The sequence below is a fragment of the Glandiceps talaboti genome, chromosome 3 (genome assembly GCF_964340395.1).
Source record: "Glandiceps talaboti chromosome 3, keGlaTala1.1, whole genome shotgun sequence".
NCBI lineage: Eukaryota > Metazoa > Hemichordata > Enteropneusta > Spengelidae > Glandiceps > Glandiceps talaboti.
Window position 1 is genome coordinate 3008284 of NC_135551.1, and position 22548 is coordinate 3030831.

Sequence of the window (22548 nt, forward strand, 5' to 3'; positions counted from 1 at the left end):
TATATGTTGCAAATCAAAGTGATGAGCATATGTTATCTTTGTGGCAGGTATGAATGAAATTAGATATTGTATGTCTGAGAAATGACGTGTTACAGAGAGACACATGGACAGATAGAACCCCTCCTTCAAGGGCTAAAAACTGCACAGTGGGTATAGTAAGCAAAATATGGTGCATCCTTTTAGCATGCGCCTCACACATGAAAATCTTAAATTTCAAGACATTGAACAACTCGCTTTTTTTTCAATAATTCAAAAGCACCATCAACAACATTTTGGATGACTCAAGTTACTTAAATTTCAACAAATTAGTCCCAAGGTACAACAATGTACAACTGAAATGAGTAGATGAATAACTAACCGTAAGTTGATGTAGTAGTCCTCCAGTGTATGAATTCCAGACTTTCAGAGTGTGGTCATTTACTGCTGTCACTACAAAACTATCATCTAAATTCCATCCAATCATGGTCACTTTATACTTCACAATTTTATTACTGTCTTCTGTTACATTTGTTTGGCTGTGGTGGTGAAAATAAATAATGAAGGCAGTTTTAAAAGATTATGTCCTAAAAATCATGCCAATACATACATGTAGCTGTATCCCCATACTGATTCAGTCCTGTTGTTACCTATACTATTTAACTGTGGTTTTAGGTGATATCTTAGTTGTTGGCAGACTACATGTAGCTGTATCCCCATACTGATTCAGTCCTGTTGTTACCTATACTATTTAACTGTGGTTTTAGGTGATATCTTAGTTGTTGGCAGACTACATGTAGCTGTATACCATTTTGTTCTTTCTTTTAAGATTTGTCATTGTTTCCGAATTTAGTTAAATACTTCTCCGGATTTGTGTGATATGTATGTTTTTGTTTTGTTTTGTTTTGTTTTGCTTTGTTGTTGTTGTTGTTTTTTTTCTCTGAGGACAAAACTCGATTAGTTGTTTCGTCAACTATTTTTGCCCTCATTAAAAATAAATAAATAAATAAAAAAATCCCCATACTGATTCAGTCCTGTTGTTACCTATACTATTTAACTGTGGTTTTAGGTGATATCTTAGTGGTTGGCAGACTACATGTAGCTGTATCCCCATACTGATTCAGTCCTGGTGTTACCTATACTATTTAACTGTGGTTTTAGGTGATATCTTAGTTGTTGGCAGACTACATGTAGCTGTATCCCCATACTGATTTAGTCCTGTTGTTACCTATACTATTTAACTGTGGTTTTAGGTGATATCTTAGTTGTTGGCAGACTACATGTAGCTGTATCCCCATACTGATTCAGTCCTGTTGTTACCTATACTATTTAACTGTGGTTTTAGGTGATATCTTAGTGGTTGGCAGACTACATGTAGCTGTAACCCCATACTGATTCAGTCCTGTTGTTACCTATACTATTTAACTGTGGTTTTAGATGATATCTTAGTTGTTGGCAGACTACATGTAGCTGTATCCCCATACTGATTCAGTCCTGTTGTTACCTATACTATTTAACTGTGGTTTTAGGTGATATCTTAGTTGTTGGCAGACTACATGTAGCTGTAACCCCATACTGATTCAGTCCTGTTGTTACCTATACTATTTAACTGTTGTTTTAGATGTTATCTTAGTTGTTGGCAGACTACATGTAGCTGTAACCCCATACTGATTCAGTCCTGTTGTTACCTATGTTTTAGGTGATATCTTAGTTGTTGGCAGACTACATGTAGCTGTAACCCCATACTGATTCAGTCCTGTTGTTACCTATACTATTTAACTGTGGTTTTAGATGATATCTTAGTTGTTGGCAGACTACATGTAGCTGTAACCCCATACTGATTCAGTCCTGTTGTTACCTATACTATTTAACTGTGGTTTTAGGTGATATCTTAGTTGTTGGCAGACTACATGTATATGTCAATTTGTTGAAAGTTCATCCACTTGCCTAACCATCCCTGTTGTTATCTTTTGCCATATTTACCATCATTTGGATGTCGTTATGGACAGTCTTGTTAATAGGCATATATGATATATGATGGGCATTCACTTTTTGGATATTTATACACTTGCCAAAACAGCCAATTTGTCCAGTACTTTGTTGAGTTTAAGTTTTTTCACCAATCACATTTTTTGACCCAAATCTCAAACCCTGCCCTGTGACCATTTTGATTTAAACAATTTCCAAAGTAGCATCTCCACCAAATAACAAGGCAATCAATCCTGTGTTTTTGACTCATTTATACATAACACACGCACACACGCACTCGCACACACACACACACGCGCACACACACACACACACATACACAGACACACATGCACGCACACACACACACACACGCACACACACACACACACACGCACTCGCACACACACACACACACGTACACAGACACACATGCACGCACACAAGCACACACACACACACGCGCACACACGTACACAGACACACATGCACGCACACAAGCACACACACGCGCACACACGCACACACACACACACACACGAGGATCTGTAGGTGTTAAATTTACCTTTGTAATGACCTTGCCATGACCTTGCCATGACCTTGCCATGATAGAAATAATTGTAATCCTACTAAAGCTGCCTCTACAATTACTGAACGTTTTAACTTTTAATACGGTGGCGGCTACCTCTAATATTGTTGTACGTTTTAACTTTTAATACAGTGGCGGCTACCTCTAATATTGTTGTACGTTTTAACTTTTAATACAGTGGCGGCTAACTCTAATATTACAGAACGTTTTAACTTTTAATACGGTGGCGGCTACCTCTAATATTGTTGTACGTTTTAACTTTTAATACAGTGGCGGCTAACTCTAATATTACAGAACGTTTTAACTTTTAATACTGTGGCGGCTACCTCTAATATTGCTGTACGTTTTAACTTTTAATACTGTGGCGGCTAGTTAGGGTGGTGGTGGTTGAGACTTACCCAGGTAATGGAGTTGACATATTTAACAAAATACTCCTCCATTGCTGCATCCGATATTGCCAGATTCTAGCTGTGCCATCCCTACTTCCACTAAGAAACCGTAAATCAGCTGAGTGACAAAACTGTATACTATCTACACGGTCCTGCAAATAACAACAAAATTACATTACATCAAACTTTTTGTGAAAGTTTTGTCAATATGGGTGTAAAGAAAATTCCAGTATGTGGTAGTCTATAACTGGAGCTTGATATTCAACAAGAGTCTGTCTCCAAAATATATCAGATTTAAACTGAATGCCTTCTGTAACGGTAAGGTACACAAAATATATCAGATTTAAACTGAATGCCTTCTGTAATGGTAAGGTACACAAAATATATCAGATTTAAACTGAATGCCTTCTGTAACGGTAAGGTACACAAAATATATCAGATTTAAACTGAATGCCTTCTGTAATGGTAAGGTACACAAAATATACCAGATTTAAACTGAATGCCTTCTGTAACGGTAAGGTACACAAAATAATTGCTGGAATGCAACAACCTTGCTATAGTAGGCTATTAGTACATGATATACCCCTGAATTGGCAAAAAGGTGTGCCAAACTATAAGAAATCTGAAATGACCTTGTGATATTAATCTATGTGCGTTGTGGAACATGTGTAACAGCTTTTTGAAACGAAATTATTCAAATTTACAGGGATACGCATACAGACATACGTACATTTACCCATGCATACAGAACAAATATATGTGATTTTTGAAGTCCCAGTAAAAGTTAGTTGTTGAAAAAGTTGTTCAAATGTCCGCTACCTATTCTCAGTACAGGAAAGCTTGACTCGACTTCACTCCGCCTTCGCGATCCCCTACATACCCGTGATATGTACAGTGGTTTCCACGGCAAAAAAATAAACACAATTCAAACCGTCATAACATCGCTAGTACGCAGAAAGTTTACATACTTTATGGTAAGCATGATACCACTCTATACTTTAATTCTATACACCTCGTTTACGACATTACCCTTTATGTAACACTCAGTTCAAGAATTTCGCAATGCACGCCACAATGAGGTGAATTTCCATGGCTCTCAAGTTCATTTGGTTTCTCAAAATATAAATCAGATCTGGACAGAAACTTATCGATATATATTTTGATATATGTAACTTTTGATACAAGCAACCCAAATACTTTAAACGGTCTAGGACTCTAGAACAAAGCCAATCAATGTCGGAAAATTGGGGAAAATTTGACCCAATTAAACCACTTAGCACAGTGTGTTGTGTTTGTTCAGCCAATGCAGACTGCAGATAAACACAAAATAACTCTCCCTATATTAATTGCTACTTCAGGGAAGTCAACTGCAGAACTAATCATGAACAATTAAAAAAAATTGCGTCATCATACCACTTTAGGCAATGTTTCCTGACCAGAAACAACAACTTTCTTTTGTGTGGCCACCACGTCTAATTACCCTAATTTACCAAAAATACCAATATCTTATTAAAACTGAAAGCTACATCGATAATATTTCCAGGACAGGTGCGATTAGATATCACAAATGTATGTACCAAATTATATTGAATTTGAAGTATGCACTCTTGAGATATAGCCTACTTACCGAAAATGCAAGTTGCTCATTAATATTTGTGGACCAAAACCTATTCAGTTCTTGCCGTTACCCAACGGATCACATCTACAAAATTTTGTTTCAACTGAGCCAGTCTTTTTTTAGAAAATGGTGACACAGACAGACAGACACACACACGCACACACACACACACACACACACACACACATGCATGCACAAACACACACACATGCACAAACACACACACAGACACTTTTTAACCCTAATATAAAGCCTTCCTTACGAAGGTAAAAATACACACTAACATAACAAAAGTAAATCTCTTGTAATGTGTACATGACATATAGTTACATAGTTATATGTACAAAACATACCATATGTTTTAATGTGTCCATATACATATCGTTACATGTTTTGTACATGATATACATAATGTGCACATGACATAGTTACATGCAGTTATGTGTACATGACATAGAGTTACATGCTGTAATGTGTACATGACATAGTTACATGCTGTAATGTGTACATGACATAGTTACATGCTGTAATGTGTACATGACATAGTTACATGCTGTAATGTATATAAGACATATTGTTACTACAAAATGGCATGCACATGTACCATATAACATGTCACCTTTTTGCCAGATTTTATTGAAATTGGATCTTGCAATGTGAGATAAATGATGTATTATGGATTCACAGCCAAAGCTCCCATTTTAATAGTACTCCCCAGTGAATTAAATACTTACTGTATGTGCATCTAGTTCTGCAGCTCTTTCCGGTCCTGACGCACTCAGGAAGTATACTCGAATTATGTGATCTGTATTACCTGTGGCTAAAAATGTTCCACCTGAAACAAAATTTTAAAAAAGAAATTTGAAAGTTCTTGCTGTAACTATTAAACTGTATCCAAATGAATAATGGTGTCCTACTTGAATAGTGTTCTGTGTTACTGACCTATTGATTCCTGGAACCATAAACAATATTGAAGGTCTGACATTTCGATTATAATCCAGAAACCAACAAAATTGTTATCAATATAATTAAACTTGACAAAAACCTGATTATCTTTCTACATTAGAAAGTCATCAAATACCAAAGTAGGATACTACACTGTCAATGCATGAACAATGTGCCAGGTTTGGTTGAGATCTACACTGTCAATGCATGAACAATGTGCCAGGTTTGGTTGAGATCTACACCGTCAATGCATGAACAATGTGCCAGGTTTGGTTGAGATCAGTTTGTGGATACTACACCGTCAATGCATGAACAATGTGCCAGGTTTGGTTGAGATCAGTTTGTGGATACTACACCGTCAATGCATGAACAATGTGCCAGGTTTGGTTGAGATCTACACTGTCAATGCATGAACAATGTGCCAGGTTTGGTTGAGATCAGTTTGTGGATACTACACCGTCAATGCATGAACAATGTGCCAGGTTTGGTTGAGATCAGTTTGTGGATACTACACCGTCAATGCATGAACAATGTGCCAGGTTTGGTTGAGATCAGTTTGTGTTTAAGAAATACAGGTGGCCACAGATGTATGAATAAACAGATGAGAGACATTGTAGTAGCCTCCTTGGACTTTCACCCCCTCCCCTTTCCCCTCCCAATTAATAAAAAAGAAATTCTCCATACCTTTACTAAAAGATTGACATATCATTTGTGCACCAGCTCTTGACCTCTCTTGAAATTTTAATGGTCTTGGACTGAAATGGAAAAGTTTTGTTACACAAAATTAACTTACAAATAGAAAAATAACTATTTATTCCACTGTTATTACAACTTTTTTGGTAGATTTATTGATTGTATGCATTTCATGTCAGTGTGTTCACAACTATTATCGCTGTACAAACTGACACAATGTTGGAACTGCTGCAGTAAACATTGAATAATTAAATCATGCCTAATGTAAGTATCAGTGTCTGCAGTATTGGTGTCTGCCGTATCAGTGTCTGCAGTACCGGGTCTGCAGTATTGGTGTCTGTGTCTGCAGTATCTGTGTCTGCAGTATCGGTGTCTGCAGTATCAGTGTCAATGTCTGCAGTATCGGTGTCTGCAGTATCAGTGTCTGTGTCTGCACTATCTGTGTCTGCAGTATCAATGTCTGCAGTATCAGTGTCTGCAGTATCAGTATCAGTGTCTGCAGTATCTGTGTCTGCAGTATCTGTGTCTGCAACTATCTGTGTCTGCAGTATCGGTGTCTGCAGTATCAATGTCTGCAGTATCGGTATCGGTGTCTGCAGTATCGGTGTCTGCAGTATCGGTGTCTGCAGTATCAATGTCTGCAGTATCGGTATCGGTGTCTGCAGTATCGGTGTCTGCAGTATCGGTGTCTGCAGTATCGGTATCGGTGTCTGCAGTATCGGTGTCTGCAGTATCGATGTCTGCAGTATCGATGTCTGCAGTATCGGTGTCTGCAGTATCAATGTCTGCAGTATCAGTGTCTGCAGTATCGGTGTCTGCAGTATCGGTATCTGCAGTATCGGTGTCTGCAGTATCGATGTCTGCAGTATCGGTGTCTGCAGTATCGGTGTCTGCAGTATCGGTATCGGTGTCTGCAGTATCGGTGTCTGCAGTATCGATGTCTGCAGTATCAATGTCTGCAGTATCGGTGTCTGCAGTATCAATGTCTGCAGTATCAGTGTCTGCAGTATCGGTGTCTGCAGTATCGGTGTCTGCAGTATCGGTGTCTGCAGTATCGATGTCTGCAGTATCGGTGTCTGCAGTATCGGTGTCTGCAGTATCGGTGTCTGCAGTATCAATGTCTGCAGTATCAATGTCTGCAGTATCGGTGTCTGCAGTATCGGTGTCTGCAGTATCGATGTCTGCAGTATCGGTGTCTGCAGTATCGGTGTCTGCAGTATCAATGTCTGCAGTATCAGTGTCTGCAGTATCAGTGTCTGCAGTATCGATGTCTGCAGTATCGGTGTCTGCAGTATCGATGTCTGCAGTATCAATGTCTGCAGTATCAGTGTCTGCAGTATCGGTGTCTGCAGTATCGGTGTCTGCAGTATCGGTATCGGTGTCTGCAGTATCGGTGTCTGCAGTATCGATGTCTGCAGTATCGGTGTCTGCAGTATCGGTGTCTGCAGTATCGATGTCTGCAGTATCGATGTCTGCAGTATCGATGTCTGCAGTATCGGTGTCTGCAGTATCGGTATCGGTGTCTGCAGTATCGGTATCGGTGTCTGCAGTATCGGTGTCTGTGTCTGCAGTATCAGTGTCTGCAGTATCAGTGTCTGTGTCTGCAGTATCAATGTCTGTACTATCTGTGTCTGCAGTATCGATGTCTGCAGTATCGATGTCTGTGTCTGTACTATCTGTGTCTGCAGTATCGATGTCTGCAGTATCAGTGTCTGTGTCTGCACTATCTGTGTCTGCAGTATCGATGTCTGCAGTATCGATGTCTGCAGTATCGGTGTCTGTGTCTGCACTATCTGTGTCTGCAGTATCTGTGTCTGCAGTATCTGTGTCTGCAGTATCGATGTCTGCAGTATCGGTGTCTGTGTCTGCAGTATCAATGTCTGCAGTATCGGTGTCTGCAGTATCAGTATCAGTGTCTGCAGTATCTGTGTCTGCAGTATCTGTGTCTGCACTATCTGTGTCTGCACTATCTGCAGTGTTTTATTTAAGGGCGGTAAGTAGGTAAAATCTACCGGGGTTCCCACATCATTTTACCGGGGTTCCCCACCTAAACTATGATACATTGCATGGGAAGCACTACCAGTTTTACCTCTTTCCCCCTTTCTGTTACCGGGGTTCCCAAACCTTAGCAAAAACACTGATCTGTGTCTGCAGTATCGATGTCTGCAGTATCGGTGTCTGTGTCTGCAGTATCAGTGTCTGCAGTATCAGTGTCTGTGTCTGCAGTATCAATGTCTGCAGTATCAATGTCTGCAGTATCAGTGTCTGTGTCTGCAGTATCAGTGTCTGCAGTATCGATGTCTGTGTCTGCAGTATCAGTGTCTGCAGTATCAGTGTCTGTGTCTGCAGTATCAATGTCTGCAGTATCGGTGTCTGTGTCTGCAGTATCGGTGTCTTTGTCTGCAGTATCACAATCAGTGTCTGCAATATCGGTGTCTGCAGTATCAGTGTCTGCAGTATCAGTGTCTGTGTCTGCAGTATCAGTGTCTGCAGTATCACAACCAGTGTCTGCAGTATCGGTGTCTGCAGTATCAATGTCTGCAGTATCAGTGTCTTTGTCTGCAGTATCAATGTCTGCAGTATCGGTGTCTGTGTCTGCAGTATCGGTGTCTCTAGTGTCGGTGTCTGTGTCTGCAGTATCAAAATCATTTCATAATCTTATAATAATAATAATGTTCAGTTCTTATATAGCGCTTTCCCACGCCATGCTCATAGTGCTTTACAATTATTACCCCTGGCTTGGATCAGAACGGCACAACGGCCCTTTAGTCTTTCTCAACTCCCCGGGGAGCATACAATCCATTGCAGCCATTTCAGCGCATAGGATTAAAGCCTTCACATTGCAACCTACAACATGTACATCCTACCAGTGCTACCAGATGAATGCTTTGCAAAGTGCTATCTGATGAATGTTTTGCATAGTGCTACCAGATGAATGCTTTGCATAGTGCTACCAGATGAATGCTTTGCATAGTGCTACCAGATGAATGCTTTGCATAGTGCTACCATTTGCATAGTGCTATCAGATGAATGCTTTGCATAGCGCTACCAGATGAATGCTTTGCATAGTGCTACCAGATGATGCTTTGCATAGTGCTACCATTTGCATAGTGCTACCAGATGAATGCTTTGCATAGTGCTACCATTTGCATAGTGCTACCAGATGAATGCTTTGCATACCTAAATTGTAATTCAACTTAGGTTTTTAAAACATGTAATGTTAAAACACTGTGACAATTTATCTAACTTACTTAAATACATTAGTGTTTGCATTCCATTGCCAGAAACACACAGTTCCATCTGCACCAGTTGAACAAAGGAACCTGACAGAGCCTTTGACAGACGGACAGAACTAAATGTGACAAGTGATAGAAACAAAAGGAAAACATTGCATCAGTGATTATACAATTGGTAAATCACAGGTAAATTAAGGAACAAAACTAAAATCGATGCCATTATAGCAGAACTATACATTATGTACTCTTTTAAAGAATTGTTCTTCCACATACTGATCCAGTCCTGTTGTTATCTATACACCATCATTTACTTTTGCTATTGGCAATACCTTACAATGTAGTTGTTGAGTGACTGTATATCAATTGTTGGAAAGTTTATCCACTTGCCTAGCCACCCTAACTATGTTATCTTTGTAATGCACACACTTATTATGTACTGCTACTAAAAGTGGCACAAGCAGAATTTATAAACATTTTACTCAAGTCAAATTACTTAGTATATAGTATAATATTAATGTCAATGCATGTCTTCTATAACATTACAATTGCCTCCTGACATTGTTCAAACAGTTGATTGCCTAGTATGGATTCCTTAACATTTTTTATACATATCGAAAACTCCACTATTAGATTATTTATGAGTGCTATAGTAATACAAGGTTTGAGTTCAGTCAATTGCAAGTGATAGTTATGTACAAAGATATAACATTGTACATACCTGTACCACTGTGATCATAGTACATACCTGTAATGCTGTGAGCATAGTACATACCTGTAATGCTGTGATCATAGCTATAATGTTGTACATACCTGTAATGCTGTGATCATAGTTGTAATGTTGTACATACCTGTAATGCTGTGATCATAGTACATACCTGTAATGCTGTGATCATAGCTATAATGTTGTACATACCTGTAATGCTGTGATCATAGTTGTAATGTTGTACATACCTGTAATGCTGTGATCATAGCTGTAATGTTGTACATACCTGTAATGCTGTGATCATAGCTGTAATGTTGTACATACCTGTAATGCTGTGATCATAGCTATAATGTTGTACATACCTGTAATGCTGTGATCATAGTTGTAATGTTGTACATACCTGTAATGCTGTGATCATAGTACATACCTGTAATGCTGTGATCATAGCTATAATGTTGTACATACCTGTAATGCTGTGATCATAGTTGTAATGTTGTACATACCTGTAATGCTGTGATCATAGCTGTAATGTTGTACATACCTGTAATGCTGTGATCATAGCTGTAATGTTGTACATACCTGTAATGCTGTGATCATAGCTGTATGCCCAACAAGTACTGCTACTGGAGCTGTTGTTCTCATATCCCAAACACGGATAATTTTATCGGTACTGCCAGCTGCTATTAGAGTGTTTTCAAAGTTGATAGCCATATCAGCTATTTCAGCTGCATGTCCTCGCAATGTTGACAATAACCGACCATCGTGTGCACACCAGACTTTCACTAAATGATCATCAGCCCCCTATCAGTAAATGTATTTGATAATGTTGATTTGAAAACAGTGTAAAAAAATAAATGTTTATTGAGATATTGGACACCCTATTTAGAAAAAGTATGAAAATTGATTGATTCAAGACATCACACTACTCAAATATTTTATCTCTAATTTTCATATTCTATTATTTTGTTTAACTTTAACTGTTATACTACAGGAGTAATTATATGCATTATACTACGACTGTATACTGAATTTAACTCACTCCCCCCCTCCCCTTCTCCCCCCCCCCCCTCTCTCTCTCTCTCTCTCTCTCTCTCTCTCTCTCTCTCTCTCTCTCTCTCTCTCTCTCTCTCTCTCTCTCTCTCTCTCTCTCTCTCTCTCTCTCTCTCTCTCTCTCTCTCTCTCTCTCTCTCTCTCTCTCTCTCTCTCTCTCTCTCTCTCTCTCTCTCTCTCTCTCTCTCTCTCTCTCTCTCTCTCTCTCTCTCTCTCTCTCTCTCTCTCTCTCTCTCTGATTATAATTTTATTGTCATCAAAGGCAAGTTACGATATGAAGAGATTTAAAAATCCAGTTTGGATTAATATTTCTTTTTTGGAATGCACTGATGTAAACGTCCAGGTTCACACACAGGTCTTGCAAGTGATGAAATGGCATCAATATTCATTATTCTTATGACTGATCAGCAATCATTTAGGACTTTGTCAGTTTCTTACCGTAAGAATTCGAGTACCAGTCCTATCAAATAGAATGCAGTAGACTGCTGATAGATGTCCCAGCGTCCGACAGTGCATAGCCGTCTTAAGGTACAACCTCCTGGGCATTATGTGATCCCGTCTGACAACCCCTGAGAGCTCACGACCTTGTACCACATGACCTGCCAAGTACAAAATTTTATTTATACAATGAAAACTGAAACAAAAATATCTGCAATTAGAGATAATTACAGTACTTTATGATATTAACAGATTGTTTCTTACCCTTTTACTCAGAATATCGATAGTAATATTGTATGAAAACAGTGTCAGAAGAGGCTGACTTTTCATGTGTCAACATAACATTTCTCTTCCCCAAGTGGTTAGTTGTGTGATTGAAAGTCACAAAGCCATTCCATGCACACATCTTCTATCTAGTCATTTCCCTTAATAGCTAAAATATTCTCGATCACTACATTTGACTACTTTATGCCCTAAGTAATTGCAAAGTGGTGAAAAACGTTTAATTCTGTGGCTAAATGTTTTAATTTGCTAGGAGGGATCCTGAGAAAAAACACCAAATTGTTAAATCTCACGTATATTTAGCCTAGATTCTAGGAATAGAATAACACATATTGGGTTGATGGTTGATGGTTGATGGTTGAAATCATTTTGAGTCTGTAGTATAAAGTTATTTGCACTACAAACAACACAAGTTATTTGTACTACAGACAACACAAGTTATTTACACTACAGACAACACAAGTTATTTGTACTACAGACAACACAAGTTATTTACACTACAGACAACACAAGTTATTTGTACTACAGACAACACAAGTTATTTACACTACAGACAACACAAGTTATTTGTACTACAGACAACACAAGTTATTTACACTACAGACAACACAAGTTATTTACACTACAGACAACACAAGTTATTTGTACTACAGACAACACAAGTTATTTACACTACAAACAACACAAGTTATTTGTACTACAGACAACACAAGTTATTTACACTACAGACAACACAAGTTATTTGTACTACAGACAACACAAGTTATTTGTACTACAGACAACACAAGTTATTTGTACTACAGACAACACAAGTTATTTACACTACAGACAACACAAGTTATTTATACTACAGACAACACAAGTTATTTGTACTACAGACAACACAAGTTATTTACACTACAGACAACACAAGTTATTTGTACTACAGACAACACAAGTTATTTGTACTACAGACAACACAAGTTATTTGTACTACAGACAACACAAGTTATTTGTACTACAGACAACACAAGTTATTTGTACTACAGACAACACAAGTTATTTACACTACAGACAACACAAGTTATTTGTACTACAGACAACACAAGTTATTTACACTACAGACAACACAAGTTATTTGTACTACAGACAACACAAGTTATTTGTACTACAGACAACACAAGTTATTTGTACTACAGACAACACAAGTTATTTGTACTACAGACAACACAAGTTATTTGTACTACAGACAACACAAGTTATTTGTACTACAGACAACACAAGTTATTTATACTACAGACAACACAAGTTATTTGTACTACAGACAACACAAGTTATTTATACTACAGACAACACAAGTTATTTGTACTACAGACAACACAAGTTATTTGTACTACAGACAACACAAGTTATTTGTACTACAGACAACACAAGTTATTTGTACTACAGACAACACAAGTTATTTGTACTACAGACAACACAAGTTATTTGTACTACAGACAACACAAGTTATTTGTACTACAGACAACACAAGTTATTTGTACTACAGACAACACAAGTTATTTACACTACAGACAACACAAGTTATTTGTACTACAGACAACACAAGTTATTTGTACTACAGACAACACAAGTTATTTGTACTACAGACAACACAAGTTATTTACACTACAGACAACACAAGTTATTTGTACTACAGACAACACAAGTTATTTACACTACAGACAACACAAGTTATTTGTACTACAGACAACACAAGTTATTTGTACTACAGACAACACAAGTTATTTATACTACAGACAACACAAGTTATTTGTACTACAGACAACACAAGTTATTTGTACTACAGACAACACAAGTTATTTGTACTACAGACAACACAAGTTATTTGTACTACAGACAACACAAGTTATTTGTACTACAGACAACACAAGTTATTTGTACTACAGACAACACAAGTTATTTGTACTACAGACAACACAAGTTATTTGTACTACAGACAACACAAGTTATTTGTACTACAGACAACACAAGTTATTTGTACTACAGACAACACAAGTTATTTACACTACAGACAACACAAGTTATTTGTACTACAGACAACACAAGTTATTTGTACTACAGACAACACAAGTTATTTATACTACAGACAACACAAGTTATTTACACTACAGACAACACAAGTTATTTGTACTACAGACAACACAAGTTATTTACACTACAGACAACACAAGTTATTTGTACTACAGACAACACAAGTTATTTGTACTACAGACAACACAAGTTATTTATACTACAGACAACACAAGTTATTTACACTACAGACAACACAAGTTATTTGTACTACAGACAACACAAGTTATTTACACTACAGACAACACAAGTTATTTGTACTACAGACAACACAAGTTATTTGTACTACAGACAACACAAGTTATTTGTACTACAGACAACACAAGTTATTTGTACTACAGACAACACAAGTTATTTGTACTACAGACAACACAAGTTATTTGTACTACAGACAACACAAGTTATTTGTACTACAGACAACACAAGTTATTTATACTACAGACAACACAAGTTATTGTACTACAGACAACACAAGTTATTTGCACTACAAACAACACAAGTTATTTGTACTACAGACAAAACAAGTTATTTACACTACAGACAACACAAGTTATTTGTACTACAGACAACACAAGTTATTTGTACTACAGACAACACCAAGTTATTTATACTACAGACAACATAAGTTATTTATACTACAGACAACACAAGTTATTTATACTACAGACAACACAAGTTATTTATACTACAGACAACATAAGTTATTTATACTACAGACAACACAAGTTATTTATACTACAGACAACACAAGTTATTTATACTACAGACAACATAAGTTATTTATACTACAGACAACATAAGTTATTTATACTACAGACAACACAAGTTATTTACACTAGACAATACAAGTTATTTGTACTACAGACAATACAAGTTATTTACACTACAGACAACACAAGTTATTTACACTACAGACAACACAAGTTATTTATACTACAGACAACACAAGTTATTTATACTTACATAAATTGGGTGGATAGGCTAAATTGACGGGTGGATACACAGGTGCACTTGAAATAAGTGCTGCTTGTACTGATGCACTCCAATTGCAACGTTTAACATCTGTAAATTAATTAAAAATATTCATCATTTTCATATACATGATGTAATTAATTATCATATTTTCAAAGATACTGATATTTTGATAATAGATTAATTATTCATTCCCATACAGGATTCAATAAAAATATGATACAATATCTATTCCAGAGTAGGTGAAAAAATACATGTCAAGTGGAGACTAAATATTATCCAATCTTGGACTATGATCCATTCACAAACTGTATTAACAATATTACATTCTCAATTTTCTGTAAATATACATACAGAGAATATTTCTTTGCAATAATAATGTACTTAGCTTTCTAAGTAAGGTTTTAACTAATAATTCAACTCATGAGGGCACTGTACATGTAAGTCCACTACAGCTCTACCTTAAAGTGTACATGCAAAGGTACATACTTTTTTTCGTAATTATGTTTATTTTGCCATAAAAATAAATGAAATTGCATTCATACCTCTAAATATTGCGCGCATTGGCAAGAAAGTCGCAAAAATACTTGCCCCCTTAATCCCCTGTGCTTCGACTAACTTCGGCACCGCAACCAGCTCACGAAAGGTGTCGAGGTCCCACGTGTTACAAAAGCCTTCTAAGCCTTTGTGTAATGTTTACTTATGAATTACTAATTACGCTTGCATTATAGTATTATCTGTAACTGTACATATTGTGGTGTACCAGTTTAGTCTTCCGACAACAATGGTTCCTTGGTGTTTTGTCGGCAGCACCCGCAGTGAAACATCACCCTACACATATTTCCGAGTGATATAACTGAGTAGGTAATAATGGGTGAAGGCAGTTGAAATCACGTAAAAACTGGACAGTGACGCCATACAGTGAAAGTCGGTAAATGTTACCGGGGCCGGGGTTCTCCACGCCACCGGTGTAGCCATGATCAAAGCGAAAAAAGGAAGACAAATAAAATAATTTGAAATGATGTTTTCAAGAAAGCAAGTTAGCTTCATAAAATATTTTCATTACGATAGCATTTGTTTTTAAACAATGCGTAGTCCGATTGTATGTTTTGATTTCCATGTTGCTGGTAGTCGATCGTTTTCATTGTGATACATCACATACATCGTCGGAATCATATCAAAGTAAAAAGACGCAACGCTCATTATAGTGTTGCTATTTTTGTTTCCATTGTTTTGTCTACATGAACAATTACCGTGTCATGCCAATCACATGTCAAAAGTGGATGGACACAGCAAAGCACAGTCAGCACTAAGCTTCACGCTCCCAGGTCAAATAACTTCCACAACGTAAGACATGTCTATCCATAAAAAACTCAAACAAAAATGGTCGGAGACAATACACAATACACCACAGTACGGCCGGCTTCAGTGAACATGGGCCGTGCTTTGAAAGAAGATGAAACCACTTCATGTCACTGTGTGGATGGTAATGAACGCAGTAAAAATGAAATAAAGTACGTGTACACATAGCTTTCAAGAGGGACGGTTATCCAACAAAACGTTCTGCTCTAACGAATTTGTGGGTCTACTTTCGCGAAGATTTTGAATGGTCATAGATCAAATGTACTGTTATGACACATGCTACGTTTGAACAACTTGAGAGAATATTATGGGGAACTATTGAAGCCATTCTCATTCGATCTCTGTATGTTTGATGGGTATGGAAATATTAGGTAATTTTCGTTTCGATTACATTGTCTGCAGGAGCTGTTTTCCACCAATTGAATAGTTATGTCAACAAAGGACGCTGATAACAGCATCCACTTTATGTAAACAACACGGCTTCACTAGGACATACTCATTCACTACCAGAGGAACTATTGTTACTGCTAGCGGTCGGTTCGAATGAATTTGGCTAAATCACACCATCAGATGTTAATGCTGGAGTGTATTGCTCTACGCTTGAGGAATCTGATCAATATTCAACGTCGGGTTCTGGCGAAAACGGGTTTAGAAGTTGACCTTCTGGTTCGACCATAATGGCTTTGCATGTAAAGATACACTGACGAATGCGTTTGTGTTCCCGAAGTGACGTCATAAAGTTCCAAATCCTGTCCTATCCATATGCAAATGAGAGGTACTTACCTGAAGGTGCTCTGTGGCTGAGCCAAGAGTGCCTCATTTTTCGCGCAATTTCTCGTGTTAGAATTATATTGCACTATTACAAACCCGATTTCCTTTATTTTTATGGCAAAATAAACATAATTACGAAAAAAAGTATGTACCTTTGCATGTACACTTTAATGTCAATGATACACTAGAAAATATCTCTGACTGGATATCATGTTGACATTTAGACTAAGATCTCTGACTGGATACCATGTTGACATTTAGACTAAGATCTCTGACTGGATATCATGTTGACATTTAGACTAAGATCTCTGACTGGATATCATGTTGACAATTAGACTAAGATCTCTGACTGGATATCATGTTGACATCTAGACTAAGATCTCTGACTGGATATCATGTTGACATTTAGACTAAGATCTCTGACTGGATATCATGTTGACAATTAGACTAAGATCTCTGACTGGATATCATGTTGACATTTAGACTAAGATCTCTGACTGGATATCATGTTGACATTTAGACTAAGATCTCTGACTGGATACCATGTTGACATCTAGACTAAGATCTCTGACTGGATATCATGTTGACATTTAGACTAAGATCTCTGACTGGATATCATGTTGACATCTAGACTAAGATCTCTGACTGGATATCATGTTGACATTTAGACTAAGATCTCTGACTGGATACCATGTTGACATCTAGACTAAGATCTCTGACTGGATATCATGTTGACATTTAGACTAAGATCTCTGACTGGATATCATGTTGACATTTAGACTAAGATCTCTGACTGGATATCATGTTGACATTTAGACTAAGATCTCTGACTGGATATCATGCTGACATCTAGACTAAGATCTCTGACTGGATATCATGTTGACATCTAGACTAAGATCTCTGACTGGATATCATGCTGACATCTAGACTAAGATCTCTGACTGGATATCATGTTGACATCTAGACTAAGATCTCTGACTGGATATCATGTTGACATTTAGACTAAGATCTCTGACTGGATATCATGTTGACATCTAGACTAAGATCTCTGACTGGATACCATGTTGATATTTAGACTAAGATCTCTGACTGGATATCATGTTGATATTTAGACTAAGATCTCTGACTGGATATCATGTTGACATTTAGACTAAGATCTCTGACTGGATATCATGTTGACATCTAGACTAAGATCTCTGACTGGATACCATGTTGATATTTAGACTAAGATCTCTGACTGGATATCATGTTGACATCTAGACTAAGATCTCTGACTGGATATCATGTTGATATTTAGACTAAGATCTCTGACTGGATATCATGTTGACATCTAGACTAAGATCTCTGACTGGATATCATGTTGATATTTAGACTAAGATCTCTGACTGGATATCATGTTGATATTTAGACTAAGATCTCTGACTGGATACCATGTTGATATTTAGACTAAGATCTCTGACTGGATATCATGTTGACATTTAGACTAAGATCTCTGACTGGATACCATGTTGATATTTAGACTAAGATCTCTGACTGGATATCATGTTGATATTTAGACTAAGATCTCTGACTGGATACCATGTTGATATTTAGACTAAGATCTCTGACTGGATATCATGTTGACATTTAGACTAAGATCTCTGACTGGATACCATGTTGATATTTAGACTAAGATCTCTGACTGGATATCATGTTGATATTTAGACTAAGATCTCTGACTGGATACCATGTTGACATTTAGACTAAGATCTCTGACTGGATATCATGTTGACATCTAGACTAAGATCTCTGACTGGATATCATGTTGACATCTAGACTAAGATCTCTGACTGGATATCATGTTGATATTTAGACTAAGTTCTAGTGATTCAACAATACCTTAAAAGTTCTGACAAACTCACAACTACAATTCTTTCATTACAATTTAAGTACAATTAATTGTTTCTTACCTTTCAATGTTCTGAGTAAAGACTGTTGACCAGCTCCCAGTAAGGATTGTACTCCAGTGACTCTTGGCTTGATTTCTTTATCAAGAATTGGACCAAGTCGTTGACAGATTTTAGCTAAGTGATCATCTGTAATGTGAGGATGACTGTTTTGCTGTCGATTGCAACAAGATAAATAGTTTCAAGTTAAAATGAAATTAATCATATTCAATATATTTTTTAAGATTCATTAAGTGATATTTTCATAAAGAATTTAGAATTCAAGAAATACTAGTAACCTGACACTAACAAAATAACAAGATTATACATTTAATAGGATAGCTTTCTCCTACTTGTTTTGTTTCTAAACACCTTAAAATGGTGATCTAAAAAAGGAAATACAGGTTTGTACAGTGACACATAACAGTTTGAATGCCTTAGAAATAACAGTCTGAATGCCTTAGAAATAACAGTTTGAATGCCTTAGAAATAACAGTTTGAATGCCTTAGAAATAACAGTTTGAATGCCTTAGAAATAACAGTCTGAATGCCTTAGAAATAAGTCTGAATGCCTTAGAAATGACAATTGCAGTCAAAAGTAAAGTATGAACCACTTGTTTAAATAAACGGCCATAATATGAATGAAAATTATAATCATCCAGATACAAACTTGAATATCACTTTTTTTATGGAATCAAAGAAACATAGGGTATATTTAGACACATTGGGTTATGCGTTACAAAGAACAGTCCATCTATGCCTTACAGAGAACAGTCCATTTATGCCTTACACAGAACACAGTCCATCTATGCCTTACACAGAACACAGTCCATTTACGCCTTACACAGAACACAGTCCATCTATGCCTTACACAGAACACAGTCCATCTATGCCTTACACAGAACACAGTCCATCTATGCCTTACACAGAACACAGTCCATCTATGCCTTACACAGAACACAGTCCATCTATGCGTTACAAAGAACACAGTCCATTTATGCCTTACACAGAACACAGTCCATCTATGCCTTACACAGAACACAGTCCATCTATGCCTTACACAGAACACAGTCCATTTACGCCTTACACAGAACACAGTCCATCTATGCCTTACACAGAACAGTCCATTTATGCCTTACACAGAACACAGTCCATCTATGCCTTACACAGAACACAGTCCATCTATGCCTTACACAGAACACAGTCCATCTATGCCTTACACAGAACACAGTCCATCTATGCCTTACACAGAACACAGTCCATTTATGCCTTACAGAGAACACAGTCCATCTATGCCAGTGTTTTTGCTAAGGTTTGGGAACCCCGGTAACAGAAAGGGGGAAAGAGGTAAAACTGGTAGTGCTTCCCATGCAATGTATCATAGTTTAGGTGGGGAACCCCGGTAAAATGATGTGGGAACCCCGGTAGATTTTACCTACTTAACGCCCTTAAATAAAACACTGTATGCCTTACACAGAACACAGTCCATCTATGCCTTACACAGAACACAGTCCATCTATGCCTTACACAGAACACAGTCCATTTATGCCTTACAGAGAACACAGTCCATCTATGCCTTACACAGAACACAGTCCATCTATGCCTTACAGAGAACAGTCCATTTATGCCTTACACAGAACACAGTCCATCTATGCCTTACACAGAACACAGTCCATCTATGCCTTACACAGAACCCAGTCCATCTATGCCTTACACAGAACACAGTCCATCTATGCCTTACACAGAACACAGTCCATTTATGCCTTACAGAGAACACAGTCTATCTATGCCTTACACAGAACACAGTCCATTTATGCCTTACAGAGAACACAGTCCATCTATGTGTTACACAGAACACGTCAGTCCATCTATGCCTTACAGAGAACACAGTCCATCTATGCCTTACACAGAACACAGTCCATCTATGCCTTACACAGAACACAGTCCATTTATGCCTTACACAGAACACAGTCCATTTATGCCTTACACAGAACACAGTCCATCTATGCCTTACACAGAACACAGTCCATTTATGCCTTACACAGAACACAGTCCATTTATGCCTTACACAGTCAGAACAGTCCATTTATGCCTTACACAGAACAGTCCATTTGTGCCTTACACAGAACAAAGTCCATTTATGGTGACTGGGCACAGAAAAAAAAACTTTGTTGACAGACTTGGGAAACTGACAACTGACAGAAAGAAAGGAGACATTTCTTGTTTGATATTATTAGCATACCCTATACATTTCTTGTTTGATATTATTAGCATACCCAATATTTTACATGTAAAATGGAACTCAATAAAAAATGTCATAAAATTGTTCATGTAAATATGTTATAGTGGTTGTTATGTTCAATAGCCATAATTTATATCTGTATATGTGGCTATTCACAATACACAATGATGCAGTGTGTTGACGCTATACAAAACTCATGAATAAAACATGTCTCCATTATGTCATGGTCCCTTGACCAATCATTGTGCAGATAACAAATGACCTTCACATAACCTAAATAGTCCCTGTTCACGTGATGCGTTCGCTGTCATTGGTGGAGCGGTCATATCAGCCTTGACGTCACCAGGTAATACTATTCCAGTTCTTGTATGCAAATTCCATCTAACAAACAGATCGCGTTTTTCGACCAAAATTTTCATTTTCTTTCGTATTATTTTATACTAAAATGATGAGATTCCGTCCAAAACACCACGTTTTCCTAGAACAACTCCATCAACTCCACCTAAATACGTCAAATGCAAAATGTTTGAAAATTTCCGGGTTTTTCAGGATTTTCGAGGGAAATTTAAACTTTTGCGCAAAGTTGAGAAAGTTTTGCGCTTCTTACCAAGTTTTCGAACGTTCTGCTATGTGAATTTCCTTCCCAATCAAGCCTCCTCAACAGCAACTGTAAAATATGATGACAATGTTGAACAAAGGGTAATAATATGTTACAACGAAATGTGCTAAATAAAATTGTAAAAACCACCAATAAATATAAAAATTCGTCATTTTTAGCGAAAAATAATATTTCTGTGCGCTTTTCATTGGGCTTCACACACAGCAGATTGAACATCCAAATTCGCTCCTTACCTGATGTTGTTCGAGTTCCTGTCTAAAAACCTGAAATGAAAAAGACAAAAATTAGACAGGCAACGACAGAATGAAAACCACAAAAATCACAAATGGTTATTTCTCACCTCAGTTGTCTTCGTACACGGGCCGCAGGCGAGGAATTTGCCGATAAGGAAGTACAATTCTGCCAAGAGAAGAGAGGGAAAATTTAGCACAAATGTAACGCCACGGAAAAGGGTCGATCGACTCGAAGGCTAAAGAACTCACCCGATTCGAGCTGGGAGACCGTTCTGGCCTCCCGATCCTCTTCAGACATCTTCTTAGATTTGATATATTTGATGTGTTTACGTTTTCCGACCGGTAAATGTCAATTTGTGGACTCGAAGCCTCGGCTATTGGCGACGATATTTCTCTCTATTCAGTCAGACATAGAAATCGACACA

General features: G+C 37.4%; 1 protein-coding gene across 3 annotated transcripts in view; it reads right to left on the minus strand.

Moving 5' to 3' along the window:
- The window catches only part of LOC144433399 (bromodomain and WD repeat-containing protein 3-like), a 48244-nt gene extending 25716 nt beyond the window's left edge, over window positions 1-22528 (minus strand). For all 3 annotated transcript variants that reach the window (XM_078121705.1, XM_078121704.1, XM_078121703.1), the window contains exons 1-13: window positions 22373-22528; window positions 22231-22289; window positions 22124-22153; window positions 21879-21938; window positions 19054-19204; window positions 14963-15061; window positions 11606-11766; window positions 10697-10918; window positions 9430-9530; window positions 6170-6240; window positions 5275-5375; window positions 2932-3074; window positions 359-515 (exon numbers count right to left, since the gene is read on the minus strand). In XM_078121705.1, the coding sequence (XP_077977831.1) occupies window positions 359-515; window positions 2932-3074; window positions 5275-5375; window positions 6170-6240; window positions 9430-9530; window positions 10697-10918; window positions 11606-11766; window positions 14963-15061; window positions 19054-19204; window positions 21879-21938; window positions 22124-22153; window positions 22231-22289; window positions 22373-22421 (1404 nt within the window). In that variant the 5' untranslated portion in view covers window positions 22422-22528. The remainder of the gene's footprint in view (window positions 1-358; window positions 516-2931; window positions 3075-5274; window positions 5376-6169; window positions 6241-9429; window positions 9531-10696; window positions 10919-11605; window positions 11767-14962; window positions 15062-19053; window positions 19205-21878; window positions 21939-22123; window positions 22154-22230; window positions 22290-22372) is intronic.
- Between the last annotated feature and the right edge of the window lie 20 nt (window positions 22529-22548).